This window comes from Hylaeus volcanicus, chromosome 1 (assembly GCF_026283585.1).
Source record: "Hylaeus volcanicus isolate JK05 chromosome 1, UHH_iyHylVolc1.0_haploid, whole genome shotgun sequence".
Lineage (NCBI taxonomy): Eukaryota > Metazoa > Arthropoda > Insecta > Hymenoptera > Colletidae > Hylaeus > Hylaeus volcanicus.
Genome location: NC_071976.1, coordinates 25,979,335 through 25,994,896, shown reverse-complemented (window position 1 = coordinate 25,994,896; position 15,562 = coordinate 25,979,335). Strand labels below are relative to the sequence as shown.

The 15,562-nt window shown below is 29.7% G+C and overlaps 6 protein-coding genes across 8 annotated transcripts; 3 read left to right on the top strand and 3 right to left on the bottom strand.

The window, feature by feature from the left end:
* Positions 1-337: 337 nt before the first annotated feature.
* LOC128881460 (dehydrodolichyl diphosphate synthase complex subunit DHDDS) lies at positions 338-2,695 on the top strand. The gene is made up of 5 exons (XM_054132549.1): positions 338-987; positions 1,065-1,226; positions 1,313-1,461; positions 1,615-1,799; positions 1,871-2,695. Exons 1-5 carry the CDS (start codon positions 827-829, stop codon positions 2,099-2,101), a joined length of 888 nt encoding a protein of 295 aa, XP_053988524.1. The 5' UTR covers positions 338-826; the 3' UTR covers positions 2,102-2,695.
* Positions 2,696-2,699: 4 nt separating this feature from the next.
* On the bottom strand, positions 2,700-5,784 carry LOC128881259 (protein Hook homolog 3). The gene is made up of 2 exons (XM_054132182.1): positions 2,945-5,784; positions 2,700-2,839 (listed from the first exon to the last, which is right to left on the bottom strand). Exon 1 carries the CDS (start codon positions 5,468-5,470, stop codon positions 3,359-3,361), a length of 2,112 nt encoding a protein of 703 aa, XP_053988157.1. The 5' UTR covers positions 5,471-5,784; the 3' UTR covers positions 2,700-2,839; positions 2,945-3,358.
* A 179-nt stretch (positions 5,785-5,963) lies between these two features.
* On the top strand, positions 5,964-8,023 carry LOC128881322 (snurportin-1). Its single transcript, XM_054132301.1, has 6 exons — positions 5,964-6,167; positions 6,423-6,621; positions 6,708-6,963; positions 7,046-7,234; positions 7,322-7,693; positions 7,773-8,023. Exons 2-6 carry the CDS (start codon positions 6,449-6,451, stop codon positions 7,797-7,799), a joined length of 1,017 nt encoding a protein of 338 aa, XP_053988276.1. The 5' UTR covers positions 5,964-6,167; positions 6,423-6,448; the 3' UTR covers positions 7,800-8,023.
* Positions 7,929-9,938, bottom strand: LOC128881385 (uncharacterized). The gene is made up of 5 exons (XM_054132428.1): positions 9,608-9,938; positions 9,165-9,373; positions 8,593-8,984; positions 8,293-8,467; positions 7,929-8,220 (listed from the first exon to the last, which is right to left on the bottom strand). Exons 1-5 carry the CDS (start codon positions 9,705-9,707, stop codon positions 8,122-8,124), a joined length of 975 nt encoding a protein of 324 aa, XP_053988403.1. The 5' UTR covers positions 9,708-9,938; the 3' UTR covers positions 7,929-8,121.
* Positions 9,939-10,491: 553 nt separating this feature from the next.
* On the top strand, positions 10,492-14,168 carry LOC128877677 (RNA polymerase II subunit A C-terminal domain phosphatase). Of its 3 annotated transcripts, none has more exons than XM_054125209.1 (8): positions 10,492-10,678; positions 10,974-11,242; positions 11,482-11,785; positions 11,845-12,089; positions 12,174-12,939; positions 13,020-13,187; positions 13,281-13,551; positions 13,633-14,168. In XM_054125209.1, exons 2-8 carry the CDS (start codon positions 11,016-11,018, stop codon positions 13,905-13,907), a joined length of 2,256 nt encoding a protein of 751 aa, XP_053981184.1. In that variant the 5' UTR covers positions 10,492-10,678; positions 10,974-11,015; the 3' UTR covers positions 13,908-14,168. The 3 variants fall into 3 exon arrangements, with proteins under 3 accessions (XP_053981184.1, XP_053981175.1, XP_053981193.1); XM_054125200.1 differs by having other exon boundaries at positions 10,492-10,725; XM_054125218.1 differs by lacking the exon at positions 10,492-10,678 and having other exon boundaries at positions 11,123-11,242; positions 11,474-11,785.
* A 209-nt stretch (positions 14,169-14,377) lies between these two features.
* Positions 14,378-15,287, bottom strand: LOC128877693 (28S ribosomal protein S17, mitochondrial). Its single transcript, XM_054125230.1, has 4 exons — positions 15,072-15,287; positions 14,888-15,004; positions 14,716-14,792; positions 14,378-14,614 (listed from the first exon to the last, which is right to left on the bottom strand). The coding sequence occupies exons 1-4, from the start codon at positions 15,195-15,197 to the stop codon at positions 14,434-14,436; spliced, it is 501 nt and encodes a 166-aa protein (XP_053981205.1). The 5' UTR covers positions 15,198-15,287; the 3' UTR covers positions 14,378-14,433.
* Between the last annotated feature and the right edge of the window lie 275 nt (positions 15,288-15,562).

Here is a 15,562-nt window from a genome sequence, read left to right as displayed (position 1 = left end):
TAATACGTGATCTAGTTAGATTAATTAATTTAAAGTCATTTTTACAAGTAACTTAGTAGACCATTTATGTTTGCATTTATTTTAGAATCTGGTGTAACAAAAAAATTCTTATAAAATAAATTAATTGCAATAAATAATAATAGATGTCTTAAATAAGTACTCGTCGCGAATATAAACATTATTTGTCATTACCATTAGTATTCAAATATTTATATACATTTATGGAGGTTAAAGACAAATATGTACAATTTTCTCGATAAACTAAAGTTCAAGATGGACGCTCTGTAACTCGAATAATACTCGAAATATCTATGTGTAACTAACTTGCACATATGTACATGAATGTATTTATTGGAATGCATCAATGTAACTTTTCTAAGATTTTGTATTCCTAACAAAATTTGTTAATGAGTATCCCAATAAGCAAATGCAATACCATGCAAACTGTATAAATAAAGATGTTATGAAACGAACTATTGTAATTCACGGAGATAATGACTGTGTATTTAAAATGTTGATAAGGTTAAATGTCGACGTGTCGGGAGGATAATTATTTTAGTTAGTTTTTTCAAAGATACGCATGACTTGCCACGAAGTACATTTGAACAATATTCTTGTACAAAATTCTACAGTTATAAGTTCGTGCGAAATAACGTATATTTTTTAATAGTGTCATTACACCTTACTGTTACTTGTGATGAAAAAGTACACAAAATAATAAAAAAAAACAATGTCTATATGAAACGTTTAAAATTAATCGTGAAAGTCACTCGAAGAAGTTTTAAATATTATTCTTAAAATTTATGTACTTAAATATTTGTAAACAATGTCATGGATAAGAGATAGCACGTTAAGCTGGTTGCAACTTTTGGCGACAAAAGTTATAAAAACTGGGCATATTCCTAAGCATGTGGCATTTATAATGGATGGTAATAGACGTTATGCGACTAAAAATGGAATAGAAAAAATAGAAGGACATACAAAAGGGTATGTATTAATGGAATGCGTTATATGTATATGCAATTTATACATATTTTGTGTTAAATATGAATTGAAATTTTTAGATTTGATAAGTTTGCGGAAACTCTACAATGGTGTAGAGATGTTGGTATAAAAGAGGTGACATTTTATGCCTTTAGTATTGAAAATTTTAAACGAAAAGATGAAGAAGTGAATGGACTTTTGAATCTCGCAGAGCAAAAATTTCGACGTCTTCTAGGTGAAAAGTATGCCACAATTCATTTGTAGTTATAAAAAATGTTCATTTTATTTTTGTGAAAGATATAGAGAGTAATAAATATTTGTATTACAGAGATAAAGCCAAAGAATATGGTTTATGTGTTCGTATAATTGGTAATTTGTCACTATTACCTCAAAATATACAAGAATTAATAGCAGAAACTATGATTTGTACTAAAGATCATACTAAAGTATTTCTTAACATTGCATTTGCTTACACATGTAAGTGTGTTTAAAAAATGGAGTACATGTAAAGTAAATTAAGCCACATTTACATTACAATCAATCTTATGAAATTCTAATAACAGTGGACAATTATTAAGAAACATAGAAAGGAATTAAATTTATACATTGTTTTCTTATACAACATTTTAGCAAGAGATGAAATTACACATGCCATTAAGGATGTAATTGAGGGTGTTCAAGGTGGTGATATTCTTCTGGATGACATAGATGAGAATTTAATTTCTAATTGCTTGTACACAAATAATTCACCAAATCCTGACTTATTAATTCGTACTTCTGGAGAAGTCAGATTTAGTGATTTTCTTATGTGGCAAGTAAGTTTATAAATTATTTTTTTTTGTACTGTGTTCCATTCTGTAAATTACTATTCTGTAATCTATTTCAGATATCAAACACGTGTGTTTATTTCACTACCGTGCTATGGCCAGAATTTAATGTGTGGGATTTTCTTAATGCAATATTTTATTATCAAAGATGTTATTCTGATATACAAAAGATAATTAAAATACAAAATGTGAAGCCGATAATACAAAACAGTAGACAATTGACATACATTGATAAGTTACATCATAAAAGACAAATTGCACTTGAACGTATATATCCAGGAAATATTTAAACATGGTACTGAAGTGACATATTTAAATAATATTGATCATCATTATTTGATAAAAATTTATATATTCTACTTTGTATATTTATGTAAACAAAATGTATGTCTTTATAGAATTTTGCATTTATTATGTATATAAAAATAGTTTTGAAAAGTAGATTCTTTCTGCATTTTTTAAGGGTATTAAAATATGTACAAATATGAAAATTATGAATGATTCGTAAGTCTTGTTATATTCTTATAAAAAAAATCTATAGATATTTTTATGCTGTGTGAATTTCTTTAAAAATTGAATTTAATATATAAAACTTCACAGATGGGTAAAATTTTATTTGAGTAATAGATAAGGGATAGAAATAATATATAGCGATTCGTTTACGAGACGAAATATTTAATTCTGTAATTCAAATTCTAATTTTTATTGAAAGTGTTATGGATTTTGTTCATCTCGGTAAGATGTATGTTGACAAAGTAACGGAACTTTTGTGTGTACACATAAATTTATCCTTTCTTTTATTTTGTGTGTTTACAAGCTTGTATATTATTTGATGTATTACATATATATATAAAATTTACAAATAAAATAATATTTTCTTGAAATATCCTGTACATTACATTTGTTGCAGCATACTGTTGGCTTATTTTTTAATATTCTTTCATTTTTGCCTTTATACACCACAATTGACAGCCTTTTATAAATCCTTCCCATAAAAATTAAAATTTTCGAAATCTCCTAGCATACATCTACAATCGTATAAGGTATGTTCATTAAATAAATATTACGCAGCATGTAATATAAATAATAGGAGGCACATTATTGTAGTTCTTACTAGGTAGAAACATACAAACCTATGCATTTTTATATTTTGATATTCATGTAACATGTACACATATTTAAAAATAAGTAACATGTATTATATATACAATTGTATACTGTATTATGATTTCACACCTATTTTTACAAAAAACCATTTGGAAATTGTGTTAATTTATTGGTAATCAATCTTTCATCAATACTCAATTGATATTGAAGTTTTATAGATTGTATAAGACATAAAGCTTACTATTATAGCATGAAAAAAAAAAAAATAAATATACATGTTGAATTGAGTAACCTCCTCCTTATTGAAGTCTGTTAAAAATTGCACAGTTCTTGAAGTGAGTGCTACAAAGTCCTGAATTATTTCTATCCATGTAGATGTTTCTTTTTATAATTCTAATTAAAATAAAGTCTATAAATCTAAATAGGAGTTTTGTTGCATATTATTTAGAATTATAAGGTAAATGACGTCTAGCTGATGGCTGCCTCTGTCGTGCCAAAAAAGATTGTCCCTGACCTGAACTCAAGGCTGCTAGACGTTGATCTATTGCTTCTCTATGACAAGTTAAACCTAAATGATAGAAGGCAGATATTATTAGTTTTTCTTCCATTTCTTTGATTAATTTAGATTCTTTTAAAGATCGTTCCATATCTTCCATAATCTTTCGTTGTTCTAAGATCTGATTCCTTAAAACACCTATTTCGTTAGGAGATGAATTATTTTGTTTAGGATCTAAACTTTTTATAACACTTTTCGCTTTTTCCACATATTTTTTATAACGTTCTTCAAGTGCTGCATTATCACATTCTCTGCGCGATAATTTTTCTTGGAGAGCAAAAGCTTTTTGTTTTTGAGCTTGTAGTGCATTTTCTCGTTCTTCGATTTGAAGAATAAAACGCTCTTTTTCTCCTTGCACTCTTCGTAGTTCATCTTGTAACTGTGTTATTTTCTGTCCTAAATTGGTATTGTCAGGTTTATTCTCTCCACTTGACTGTTTTCCCAATACTTCTTCTAATCTATTTTCTAATTCAATTATTTTCTGATTAGCTTTACGATTTTCAGTTCTAAGTACATTTAATCTTTCCTCAGAATCTTCTAACACTGCTTGGACTGTAGGTAACTTATCATCGTTTCCTTTCTGCTTAAGTTTCAACATTTTATTTTCATGTTGTAAACATAGTAACTTTTCTTTAATTTCAAGAGGTATCATTTCTGTACTTGTAACTGCACTATCAGTACTAGGTTTTGCCATATTTTCTGCTGCCTGTAATTGTGTACACTTTAATTCTTCATTTGTTTCTTTTAAAGCATCTCTTTCAACAATTAGTCTGTCTCTTTCCCTTTGTAAAGTGCTTAACTTTGCTTCCATTTTTTTCCCTTCAAATTCAAGTTTATCACATTTGTTGGTTTGTTCATCTAATTTATGATTAACTTCAGCAAGTTGTTGTTTGCAAACTTCTAAATGATTGCGTAGCATTGCAGTTCGCTTTGATTCTTCCTCATAATCTATCTTAGACTGCAAATATTGTAAGTTCTCATCTTCCAATATTTTAACTTGCCGTTTCAAATCACTTAGGTCTTCCATTTTCTTTTTGTAGAATTCTATTGTAAGTTCATATTTAGTTACTTTATCTGCAGTTTCCCTTAATGCATCTACTTCATCTTTTAAATGATTAGCTTTGGCTGCTGTTTTTTGTAAATCTTCTTGTCTAGATCTTAACTCTAATACTTCTTTTTCTAATAGTTCTACCTTTAATCTATAATCATCTCTAGAAGTTTCCACCTTAAATAGCTCATCTTTAAGAGCTTCTACTTCTTTCCTTAAGCCAGAATATCTTAAAATAGAACCAGATTCTTCTGGATTATCAAATTCATCTAATCTTTCTTGAAGCTTCTTATTTTCTGCTACTAGTGCTGCTTTTTCTTCTTGTAAAAGCGATAACTGATGATCAAGTTCATGACACCTTTGTGCCAATTGTTCTTTCATGTCAACAGTTGTTTGAAGTTGTGTCAATAATCTTTGCTGAGTACCATCAGCTACATCCAAAGATTCAAAGTTAAGACTAGTACCTAAACTTAATTTTGGACCGTTCATATTACTTTCCAATTCTTGAATGCTTTGCATAATAGCTTGTTGAACAGTTTCTTCCATACCCATGATCCTTGTTATATATTGTTGCTTTTGATTACAATTAACTGCACATCCAAGAATTAATTGTAATAAACGACGTAATTCGTAATAATCGCAATGTTCACCAATTTTAGATGCATCGGGTTTAATATAACCTGATAACTGTTGATTTAAACATTCTATATAATATTCCATTACAGCTTCGATTATTTTCTTGAGGTTACTAACTTTTAATCTCCAGTTAGAACTGACATCGGGTTTAATCTTTGCCCTCCAAGCAGCAGTAAACCATTCTGGAGCAATTTGGGCTAAAACATCTGCTAAAGCAACACCATCGCTTATATCCTCCACTGTTGAGTGAGGTGCTGCAATGTCAAAAGTATCTAACCATTTAATTAAATTGTTTAACTGTTGATCGTCCATTACTATTTTCGATTAAAATCGTCAGAAATGATTTGTTGTCATAAACAATAATCTTACAACAAACGTGACGTCTTAGTTTACAACTTATTTCGTTTTTCTTCGTTAGTTAGTATACAAAATGATACAAATCTTATCATCGCTATCCCATTTATAAATATTCTTCTCTAATTTATCTTCGATACAAATAACACAAGAATCATGTAAAAATACTACTCTGACAGTCGTTCATGTAGAATGGAAGTAGAAGTAGAGAAAAGTAGAGCAAATTAGACTTGGAACAAGTTGTAGTTACTTCGAGATACTTTTCCTTTTACCAGATTTGACGAAATTCCATCTAGATAACGAGTAACAAATAAGAGCAACGCTTCATCTAGATAAACGTCTATTCGCGAATTACGAATGAACTTTTATTTAGATACGAGTTATTTATGTAAGAATTATTCGTATAATCTATAATGCATGTAACATTCAACTCTGACGTTTAAGTAGTTCCGAGGTTGCGAGTGGTTCTGCTGTAAACAGAAATTCCATTTTATATTTGCAAAAATCACGTTGGCAGCAGTTTGCAAAGGGGCAAAGCGCAGATGCGGCGAAGTGGAAGTTTCGACGATGTCATTATTTCTCGTAATGCGAATAATAATTTAAAGGAGATACGAAGAATCCTCTAACAAAGTATGAATAAACGCAGCATTTACGCGTAAGTACGTTTTTATTTTGCACGATAGTATTAAATGAAATGAATGTATTTTTTATATTATGTACGATTGCTTTGATCTATTGTAAAAGCATTGAAAAGAGGTTTGTGTACAATTGTTTATTATTTAAGGAAAAGCAACACTTCTTAATATCAATATAATTTATTGAATAAATTGAATTTCTTTTTTCTTTTAAATAGAATGATACCTTTATAATCATTTTTATTTTGTTTCATGTACCATTTATTTTCGTATAGTAAGTAATAACTCAGTGACTTCAATTATGGCAACTGAAATGAAAGATAGTCCAATAAGGAGAAATGAAAAACAATGTAGTAATCCACGTGCTAAATTTTATAAAAAGCCTATTAAAAAGGATAACTATAACCTGAGTGTAGATAGTATTGATACTCCACAAGAAATAAGACGTCAGCGTTTACTACAGTTTCAGAAAAAGTATATATATTTCTTGTACATACTTGTAACTACATTTCATAAGAAATTATAGGAATAATAACAATTTTATTAACATTATCTGTTAGATGTAGAGATATTACATTTAATGTTGGACGAAGAATATTAGAGGAAGCCTTTAATTCTGAAGAAGATGAATTCGAAGAAGATATGGAAATTGACGAAAATGATAAAAAAAAGCATCATTTATCTAAACGAAATAAGTATTGTGCAAATCAATTAATGATGTCTGAATGGATGTTGGATGTACCTCAGGATCTGTTAGAAAAATGGATCATAGTTCCTTGCCCTCAAGGAAAAAGAACTTTAGTTGTTGCATGTAAAGTATGTTAAAAGAAAACAAATTAATATCTAACAAAGAAAAGAATAAAATCCTTTTGTTTTATTAGAATATATTATTTTGTAGGGCATAACTAATGCATATAACAAACGAGGTAACCGACTTGGAAAATTTTATTCAGCACTTCCAGGTGGTAATTCATATAGTCACAGAAGCAGTTGCACTATTATAGATTGTATTTGGATAAAGCAGCAGAAAATATATTATGTCTTAGATGTACTTGCATGGTCTAATCAGTCTTTAATGAATTGTGATGTAAGATTTTTAATTCTTACTTTTAACAGAGTTCCTTATAATTTATCATCATAATTATAAACTAAAATTAATCTTTTCTTGTTTTAGACTGAATTTAGATTGTTTTGGTTAAAATCCCAATTGGAGGAAAGAAAAGAGTTGCAAGAAAGAAATATACATGTGAATACATTTCCAATATTACCTCTACCACATATTAGTTGTAATACTGATATAGGTTCAGAATTAGCGAATCTTTCGCATTTACATCCTTTGGATGGCTTACTATTTTATCATCGTGATGGACAATACACAAAAGGTCGTACACCACTTGTAACATGGTTAAAACCTTTTATGTTACCTGAAGTACTTGGGATTCATCTACCAGCTCTACTTGATGAAAAACCTGATGGATATATAGATTTCAGATATTATATTCTTAATAGTAAAGCTAAGAAGAGAAAGGAAAAATTGGAGAGTCAAGTAAGATCAATTGTTTTTAAAATGACTCATTTTATTAATTAAATAATTGAGCTAATTTTTTTATTTTTTGTTACCATAGATGGAAATTACAGACGGAGATTCATAGAAATGAAATTTTGTTTTATTTATAAGAACGAGCTCCATATAGAAGTGAAATGTAATTGACTTATTAAAGATTTTATTACTACTATATTTTATAAATATAACTTGATTGTACAAAAAATAATAATGAATATCATTTATAAGAATAATATTTATGCTATATATATTAAAAAAAAATACATTACTACGCAAATAAATACAAATATATATGTTACAATTTGAAGATTACAGCGTTATTACGTTCATTTGCATCATTATTTGATCAAGTTTGTATATATGTACGTTAAACAATTCTATACAATTCTCGTATATAACGAGACTACCATTCAAAATATCTCAAAATTAAGTGTGTGAAATATATCAAGAGCTTTTTGATTTAAATACAATAGAACACGATTCATGATGTCCATATTTCTTACTTTCATCTGAAAATAAAAATATGATATTAAATATCAATAGAAAAAAAAATTATAAAAATTAAGAATGTTTTTATTTACTCTGTTTTCCATTATAGTAAATACGGGTAAATGAATTTTGCATAACATGCACAGCCCTATCTGTAGACCAGCTATTTGTAACATTTGAGTATGTAAAACTTCCCGATATTTTTCTATATGTTCCAAATCAAAGGAAATTCCATCATTTTCATCATCACTTTGATCTTTTATAATTCTAAAATTCAATATGTTTTTATTATTATTCCACATAGTATACTATGTATATTTTAAGTAATGTTGTTATATTTTTTGCATCAGTAGTAGTAAATATTGATTACTTTTTAATACTTGTGAACATACACTGTTAACATTTTTATTAAATCCGAAACTTGAAAATTTAATATTATTGTATCTGTATCCGAAGGTTTTGTCATTTTGTACTCCATGCAAATTTTGTCTGTGTGCTTCAAATGTTCTTCATTATTAACTGGAGCAATTACAATAGGAACAAGCCATATTAAATCATCCTCTAAAGCAGGTAATGGAACAACCATACAATCAAACATGTGACCTAACACATTGTGAACAATTTTCATACCACTTTTTGTACCACGACATAACAGGAGCGGTAACCTGATACAATTAGGAATAGTTAATTCTTTGTTAATGGTTTTCCAAGATAGAAGCATTCCTGTATAAATACATTTTTCTGTACTTTCTTCGTGACTGTACTTTCTGGCATAAACTTCAACCTGTAATTAGTTATTTATTACTCACAAAATATATAATAATAGTTATGTAATAATCCCATTAAATACATGTTAAAAACTATAGCCACTTTCTATTATATTTTGAATACACATATTTTATAAGGTAATCATATAAAATATATTTTTTACAGCATGTATTTTATTGTTGATAAAAAATAATACCTTTATTGGTGGTGGATCCATTGGACTGGGTCTTGTTTGAACATTGTCCATAATATACATCTTTGCATTGTACATAACATCTTCTTGTGCTAAATTTGTTGCCACTTCTTCCCTTAAGCGTTTTGCATATTGTTTTAAATGTACCTCATCTTGATGAAAATTAAATAAAGTAGATACACCAAAAATAGTCCATGTTTTATATAATAATTCTATAAAGATGGTAACATAAACATTAACATACTTTAATTGAATGTATTCCAAATATTATTTAATTTCATTGGTAAGAACAGTAAAAATAAATTGGTTAAAACATTTGATAACTAAATACTTTTAAATACTTTTTTCTTTAAATAATATTTTGAAGAAAGTAATAAATATTAGAATGCATAGAATATACTCTTAAAGTTTAACTCTGTGTAATGTAATAATATAACTAAAGCTACCTTCTAATGTGTCAGTAGGACTATCCGTTTCAGATGCAGAATTAGAACCTAAAACAAATTGTTGCCTTTCTCTTGTTCGAGGCGTCCAAGTCGTGCACATTGTATAGCAAGTCCTTCGCAGAGTCTCTTCCTTATTATAATATAATAAAATTGAAAAATGCACGATTCATTTGACCTTTTGTATTGTTTACTAATTCGAAAATGTTTGAAATTTAATGCAACTTCAGACAATCAGGCCAAGCATATAGAAAATTATATTATGAAAGTAAACTTGCAATGATGTTCATCAATACACTAGACATGTAGTTGTCATGTCTACTACCACCGTATAGTGCAAGTTAATTAAAAACGTGTATGTAAGATATTATTATTATTATTGATATTAGTAATAGTATAGTTCAGTGTCTAGTCCCTTCACGTACTCATAAATGTACGTAAATAGAAAATGAGAAAGATCTATTCAAGAAAGCCACCGCTTACTAAGCCGCTCAGTAAGCGGGATTTTAATCCTAGTGGCGCCATCGGTGGGAGAACGCTTAAGTTTGTAGTGAAATGAGTTCCGACTCTTTTGGTAAGATTCCCACTAACTAATGTTTTTATGTTTATTACTGCATTTACATATGTAAAGGTAGATAAATGTTTAAACAGTATACTGAAATAATATGTTGTAATGTTATGAAGCAAAGAAATGAAAAATAAAGAATAATTGATTGAAAGATATCGGTGGCGCTATCTTACAAAAACAGTGGGAACTATTTTCACTACAAACTTGGGCGTTTTCCCACCGATGGCGCCACTAGTATTAAAATCCCGCTCACTGAGCGGCTTAGTGAGCGGTAATCTTTCTGGTAGCCTTCTGTTGCATTTATATAGCGTGTAGTAATATTTATATGTGCTTTAGGGAAATTTTACATGAGATATTAAATAGTTAAATATACGTTATAAATACAGTCGAAAATTTTAAAAAGTTTGCAAAGTATATCACTGTCACAGTTAAAGAATTTCGGAAATACGTAACAAGTAATCTTCTTCAGCATAGAAAAATCCCTGTTGGCAAATAATGACCGTAATGTGAGGATGAATGATATGTTTGAATCATTTTCTTAGTTTAACTTTAGGTATTGCTTGCTTTTCCATAATACCAATATAAAATACTGATAATATTATTAAATAACGTAAAATGTATAAAACTATACTTTCAATATACGAAAGTGACGTGTAACTTGGTGTGCGTGAAATGAGCTCCATTGGCATACATGGATATGTGTTCGTCGATGTCGGGAAATTGAACTTCAGTGTGTTTACGTTATCTCCCGCGCAAAAACGTTAAAAGTTCAACGTTCGATATATTAATTTCTTTTTATAGCAGACAATATTTTAACATCTGAATGTTCACTATCAAAGAGTTATGGGTACAATAGAGATCACATTTCCGTTTGGTGGACAACCAGCGAAAATATTAAAATGGAGGGTCCGAATGGATGCAATGGTTTCAGCTGGCAGAATATTGTTTTTATATCAAAATATAACGCCTGGAACAGAAGATGGCAAGGGTCCTGAGAAAAAGTTTCGAGCCACACGATTTGGACGTGTCACGAAACTTTTGGCAAAAGAAGGAGATATTGTTCAGCCTGGGTACACATTTTTCTTAACCTTACGTTTGCAAGCTTTATTAATTTAAAAGCGTGACGTGAATTTCCAATTTAGAAATTTCAAATATTTATTACGAATACAAATTAAACACATAATTTCTTACTAAGATCAAAAAGCATCGATTGAAAGTTATCCTTTTAAATAAGATTATTGTAATGTATTATCAGTTTCCATAAATTTTTTATTTGTTTCAAAATTTGCATAAGTGATTAGTATTTCAGGCAATTGATAATGACATTAGAAGGATGTCGACATCCTACTGTAATGAAGGATTTATGTGCTGAATGTGGTGTAGATTTAAGGGTTGAAGGAATTGGTAAAGAGAGTGAAAGTACAAAAATATCGCAAGCCAGTGTACCAATGGTACATAGTGTGCCAGAATTAAAAGTATGCCCAGAATTAGCTGAAAAGATTGGGAAAGAGGATGAACAACGTCTTTTAAGTGATCGCAAGTTAGCGTTACTTGTTGATCTTGATCAAACAATTGTCCATACTACAAATGATAATGTTCCTCCTAATATGAAGGTACCCAGGCATATGTTGTATGAATGATTGGATCAGCATTATTAATGCATTTTTTGCAGGATGTTTATCACTATCAACTTTATGGACCAAATTCCCCATGGTATCATACACGTTTAAGGCCTAATACTCGGCACTTTCTCTCTGAAATGAGTCGTTTATATGAATTACATATATGTACATTTGGAGCAAGAAATTACGCGCATACTGTAGCTGCATTATTAGACAAAGATGGAGTTTTATTCTCTCATAGAATACTTTCAAGGGATGAATGTTTTGATCCTGCATCGAAAACAGCTAATCTTAAGTATGATTATAAAAGTATTTCATTCGATTTATTTACTCCTATTTCTGTGTACATAGTATATATAAAAGAATCTACTCATTACAGAGCTTTGTTTCCCTGTGGAGATGATCTGGTATGCATTATAGATGACAGAGAGGATGTATGGCAAGGATGTGGAAATTTGGTTCAAGTAAAACCTTATCATTTTTTCCGTCACACTGGTGATATACATGCACCACCTGGACTAGAAAAAAATGACATAGCACAAACTGATGGCTCAGTTTTACCCGAAGTACAAAATACGAATGAATCTTGTATTGATGGTAACCAACGCGAAACCGATGAAAACGGCGCTTCTGAATTATCGAGCGTAGTTACAACAGACAATAGTTGCGAAAAAAAAATTCAGGAAACGACAGAAGACAAAGAGAATGTGCGCGAATGTAAAGATAAGAAAGATGTAAATACCAAAGATGATATTACGAAAAATACGGATCAAAATCTTAACTCTAGCGACGAAAACAAGGATAACATAATATTAGAAGGAAAAGAAGCCAAACTATCGACAGAATCGGCACAAGATAATAAAGAGGAAGATACGAAATATAATGAAAATAATGTTTTAGACGAAGATGATGATGATTATTTATTGTATTTAGAAGATATTCTTCGAAGGATTCACGCAGAATTTTATGCCATTACGGAACAAGAAACAAGGCGCAGGTCATTACGAGACATCATTCCCCGAGTGCGAGCACAAGTACTAAAAGGAGTACATTTAACTTTTAGTGGATTAATACCTACTCATCAGAAACTTCATCAAAGTCGAGCATATAAAGTTGCCAGAGCGTTTGGAGCAGAAGTATCACAAGTAATTTATTAACGTTTGTTCATTATACTGACGTGTATCTATCTGATTTTTATCTATCGCAATACATCATTATGTTTTAGGATTTATCTGATAAAACTACTCATCTGGTAGCTATTAAACCTGGCACAGCTAAAGCTAATGCAGCTAAAAAAAATGGAAATATAAAAATTGTAAATCCAGATTGGCTTTGGACTTGTGCAGAACGTTGGGAACATGTTGATGAACGATTATTTCCACTTACTATAAAGGTATAGTAAGTTTTCATGGCTACTATAAATGTAATCGTACAAATGAAATAATAAGCTTGACCATTTCTAATTTCAATAAATACATATTTTCAGGCTCGTGCTTCTAGAATACCACCTCCTCACTGTAGCAGCCCAGAACGTGTCGAAGATCAAGAAAAGGGAATCGAAAATAATTTCGCCGATACTATTAATCCGCTAATGTCATTTACACCAGAAGAAATAGAAATTATGGATAAAGAAGTTGAAGAAGATATGGATGAGCAAGAAATGGAAGCACCTGTTTTTGATGCAGAGGATGCAGATTGCGTAGAAGAATGTGATAACAATGTTCGCGATGGGGGTTCCGATTCCGAGGATTGTGAACGTATGTATAATATATACATTTTATGAATGTATGAAATACTTCTAAACGATGTGAAATAATTATTATTTAATTGTCAAACAGAGTATGACATATGCGAACCAAGGAGAAAGAGGAAGAAACTTTCCAATGAAAGTTCTGAAGATGATGATTCGAGTGGAAAAGAAGATACATTGGATGATGATGACGATGATGATCCTGTAACACGTTTTAGGAGAGGAGAAGATTTACTTGATGATTTAGATTTAGGTGATAATTCACAAGATTCGGTCGAAGATCTTGAAATAATGGACAACGAAGATGACAGAGAATGGAATGCAATGGGAGCTGCGCTTGAAAGGGAATTTCTTTCTGAATGATTAATTACAAAGCTGTTTTCTTGTTTTTATGAATTAATTAAGTCATCGCATTATTTGTAAATTTCAAGTTGAGCAATTTTAATAATAATTACTAATAATATTTAAAACAGTTAACACATTTGTAGAATTTTGGACAGAGTAGCTTAATGTAATTTTACTTTGAGTAAAAAAAAATAATATACCACGTTCGTAATGAATGATACAAAGAAAATGTTTTGTATTTAATTATTGAATTTTAAATATATATGCACAAAAATCATATATAGAATTAATATCGTATTTCTAATAAATTATTATTTTAATATTATTCCCCTTATTACTCTTTCTAAAAGTACTGCTTTATTTATATAAAAATCTACTGTCTTTGAACGAACTGAAGATAACAATGCATTTTTCTATCCAAGTATTTTAAATAACATTTTATACCGACATTGGAATGTATCAAGAAGTTCAAAAATAAATCATAGTGCTTATTTCTTCTAATGTAAGGTCTTTATTGATTACTTAAAAACTTAAAATATACGAATTATTTCGGATTTACCATATATGGATCATCATTATTTTTTGGATCATCATTATACTTGACATTAATCTCTTTATCTGTAAAATCTCGTATGCCTTCCATGGTACCTCTTGGTGGTGCTTCATCGTACTTAAACCCAGATTCTAATTCTCCAAATAATTTTGCATCTTCGTCAATAAACTCCCTAATTTTGTATAGATGGAATTAATGTTTAATGGATTTCAAAAGATAAATTACATTGACTGAAATGTTTATTATTTACATTAAAAAATAAAGCGTACATACCTATATCGTCCTGCGACAACTGGTTTACCAGTTATAGGATCAGTTATATCACCCATTGGGAAAACAACATCAGTAACCTACAAACGTGATTGATTACGTACATAATAATTAAATCACTGTTTTGATATAAATACCAATATAAGTACTATTTATGTTGGTGCATGAAATATACCTTGTGAGTAATAATACGAGTCAGTTTTTCTGGTAAATTTTGTATTAACACAGTATCGCCGACTTTGCAACGTTTATCAGGGTCAATAGCATAAATAAATTCATATTTGCTGAAATACTGTAACACGAGAGAAGATCACATAACCTCAACTACACGTTTGCGAAAGCCATCCGATTTTACATACCATTGAAAGATATTTGTCGAAATCTGAAAGACGTACGCGTATTTTAACAGCATTTTGTTTAGTTGAAGGGACACATACACCTAATAAATATCTAAGTACTGGTGTTGTTACGGCTTTTTGTGCCATCTTCACTGTTCTAATAAATACGATGTATCCGTTTTCTTAGAGCTGAACATTGCTGAAGATCGATAGCAATGATTGGTATCAATTAGAGATGGCGTACAAAATCACTAACCGTTATTTATCACAGTGATCGCAAAATCACGATTACGATGGTGATTTAATTTCATACACGAGCGTGACCGTGATTCTTTTATCTTGCTAGAATTGCGTCATCACAATTCTTGATTTTAATTAAATTACTTTTTATAAAATGTTTCAATATGTATAGTTTGGATAAAAAATCCGCATATAATACCAATTTCAATTTTCTTTATTAAGTAAATTAGTAGATCATTTATTTTTTGTGGTGGCTACTTCAGTCTCATGCG

Bases quoted from the DNA above. Each gene is read 5' to 3' on its own strand.
- LOC128881460 (XM_054132549.1), top strand. From the start codon at position 827: ATGTCATGGATAAGAGATAGCACGTTAAGCTGGTTGCAACTTTTGGCG. The intron at 1,462-1,614 runs GTAAGTGTGTTT...ACAACATTTTAG, and splicing joins CATTGCATTTGCTTACACAT to CAAGAGATGAAATTACACAT. The intron at 1,800-1,870 runs GTAAGTTTATAA...AATCTATTTCAG, and splicing joins GTGATTTTCTTATGTGGCAA to ATATCAAACACGTGTGTTTA.
- LOC128881385 (XM_054132428.1), bottom strand. From the start codon at position 9,707: ATGTGCACGACTTGGACGCCTCGAACAAGAGAAAGGCAACAATTTGTT. The intron at 9,374-9,607 runs GTAGCTTTAGTT...CCATCTTTATAG, and splicing joins TCCTACTGACACATTAGAAG to AATTATTATATAAAACATGG. The intron at 8,985-9,164 runs GTATTATTTTTT...AACTAATTACAG, and splicing joins TGGATCCACCACCAATAAAG to GTTGAAGTTTATGCCAGAAA.
- LOC128881322 (XM_054132301.1), top strand. From the start codon at position 6,449: ATGGCAACTGAAATGAAAGATAGTCCAATAAGGAGAAATGAAAAACAA. The intron at 6,622-6,707 runs GTATATATATTT...ATTATCTGTTAG, and splicing joins TTACTACAGTTTCAGAAAAA to ATGTAGAGATATTACATTTA. The intron at 6,964-7,045 runs GTATGTTAAAAG...ATTATTTTGTAG, and splicing joins CTTTAGTTGTTGCATGTAAA to GGCATAACTAATGCATATAA.
- LOC128877693 (XM_054125230.1), bottom strand. From the start codon at position 15,197: ATGGCACAAAAAGCCGTAACAACACCAGTACTTAGATATTTATTAGGT. The intron at 15,005-15,071 runs GTATGTAAAATC...CTCGTGTTACAG, and splicing joins TCGACAAATATCTTTCAATG to TATTTCAGCAAATATGAATT. The intron at 14,793-14,887 runs GTATATTTCATG...TCACGTTTGTAG, and splicing joins CTCGTATTATTACTCACAAG to GTTACTGATGTTGTTTTCCC.
- LOC128877677 (XM_054125209.1), top strand. From the start codon at position 11,016: ATGGGTACAATAGAGATCACATTTCCGTTTGGTGGACAACCAGCGAAA. The intron at 11,243-11,481 runs GTACACATTTTT...TTAGTATTTCAG, and splicing joins GGAGATATTGTTCAGCCTGG to GCAATTGATAATGACATTAG. The intron at 13,188-13,280 runs GTATAGTAAGTT...ACATATTTTCAG, and splicing joins TATTTCCACTTACTATAAAG to GCTCGTGCTTCTAGAATACC.
- LOC128881259 (XM_054132182.1), bottom strand. From the start codon at position 5,470: ATGGACGATCAACAGTTAAACAATTTAATTAAATGGTTAGATACTTTT.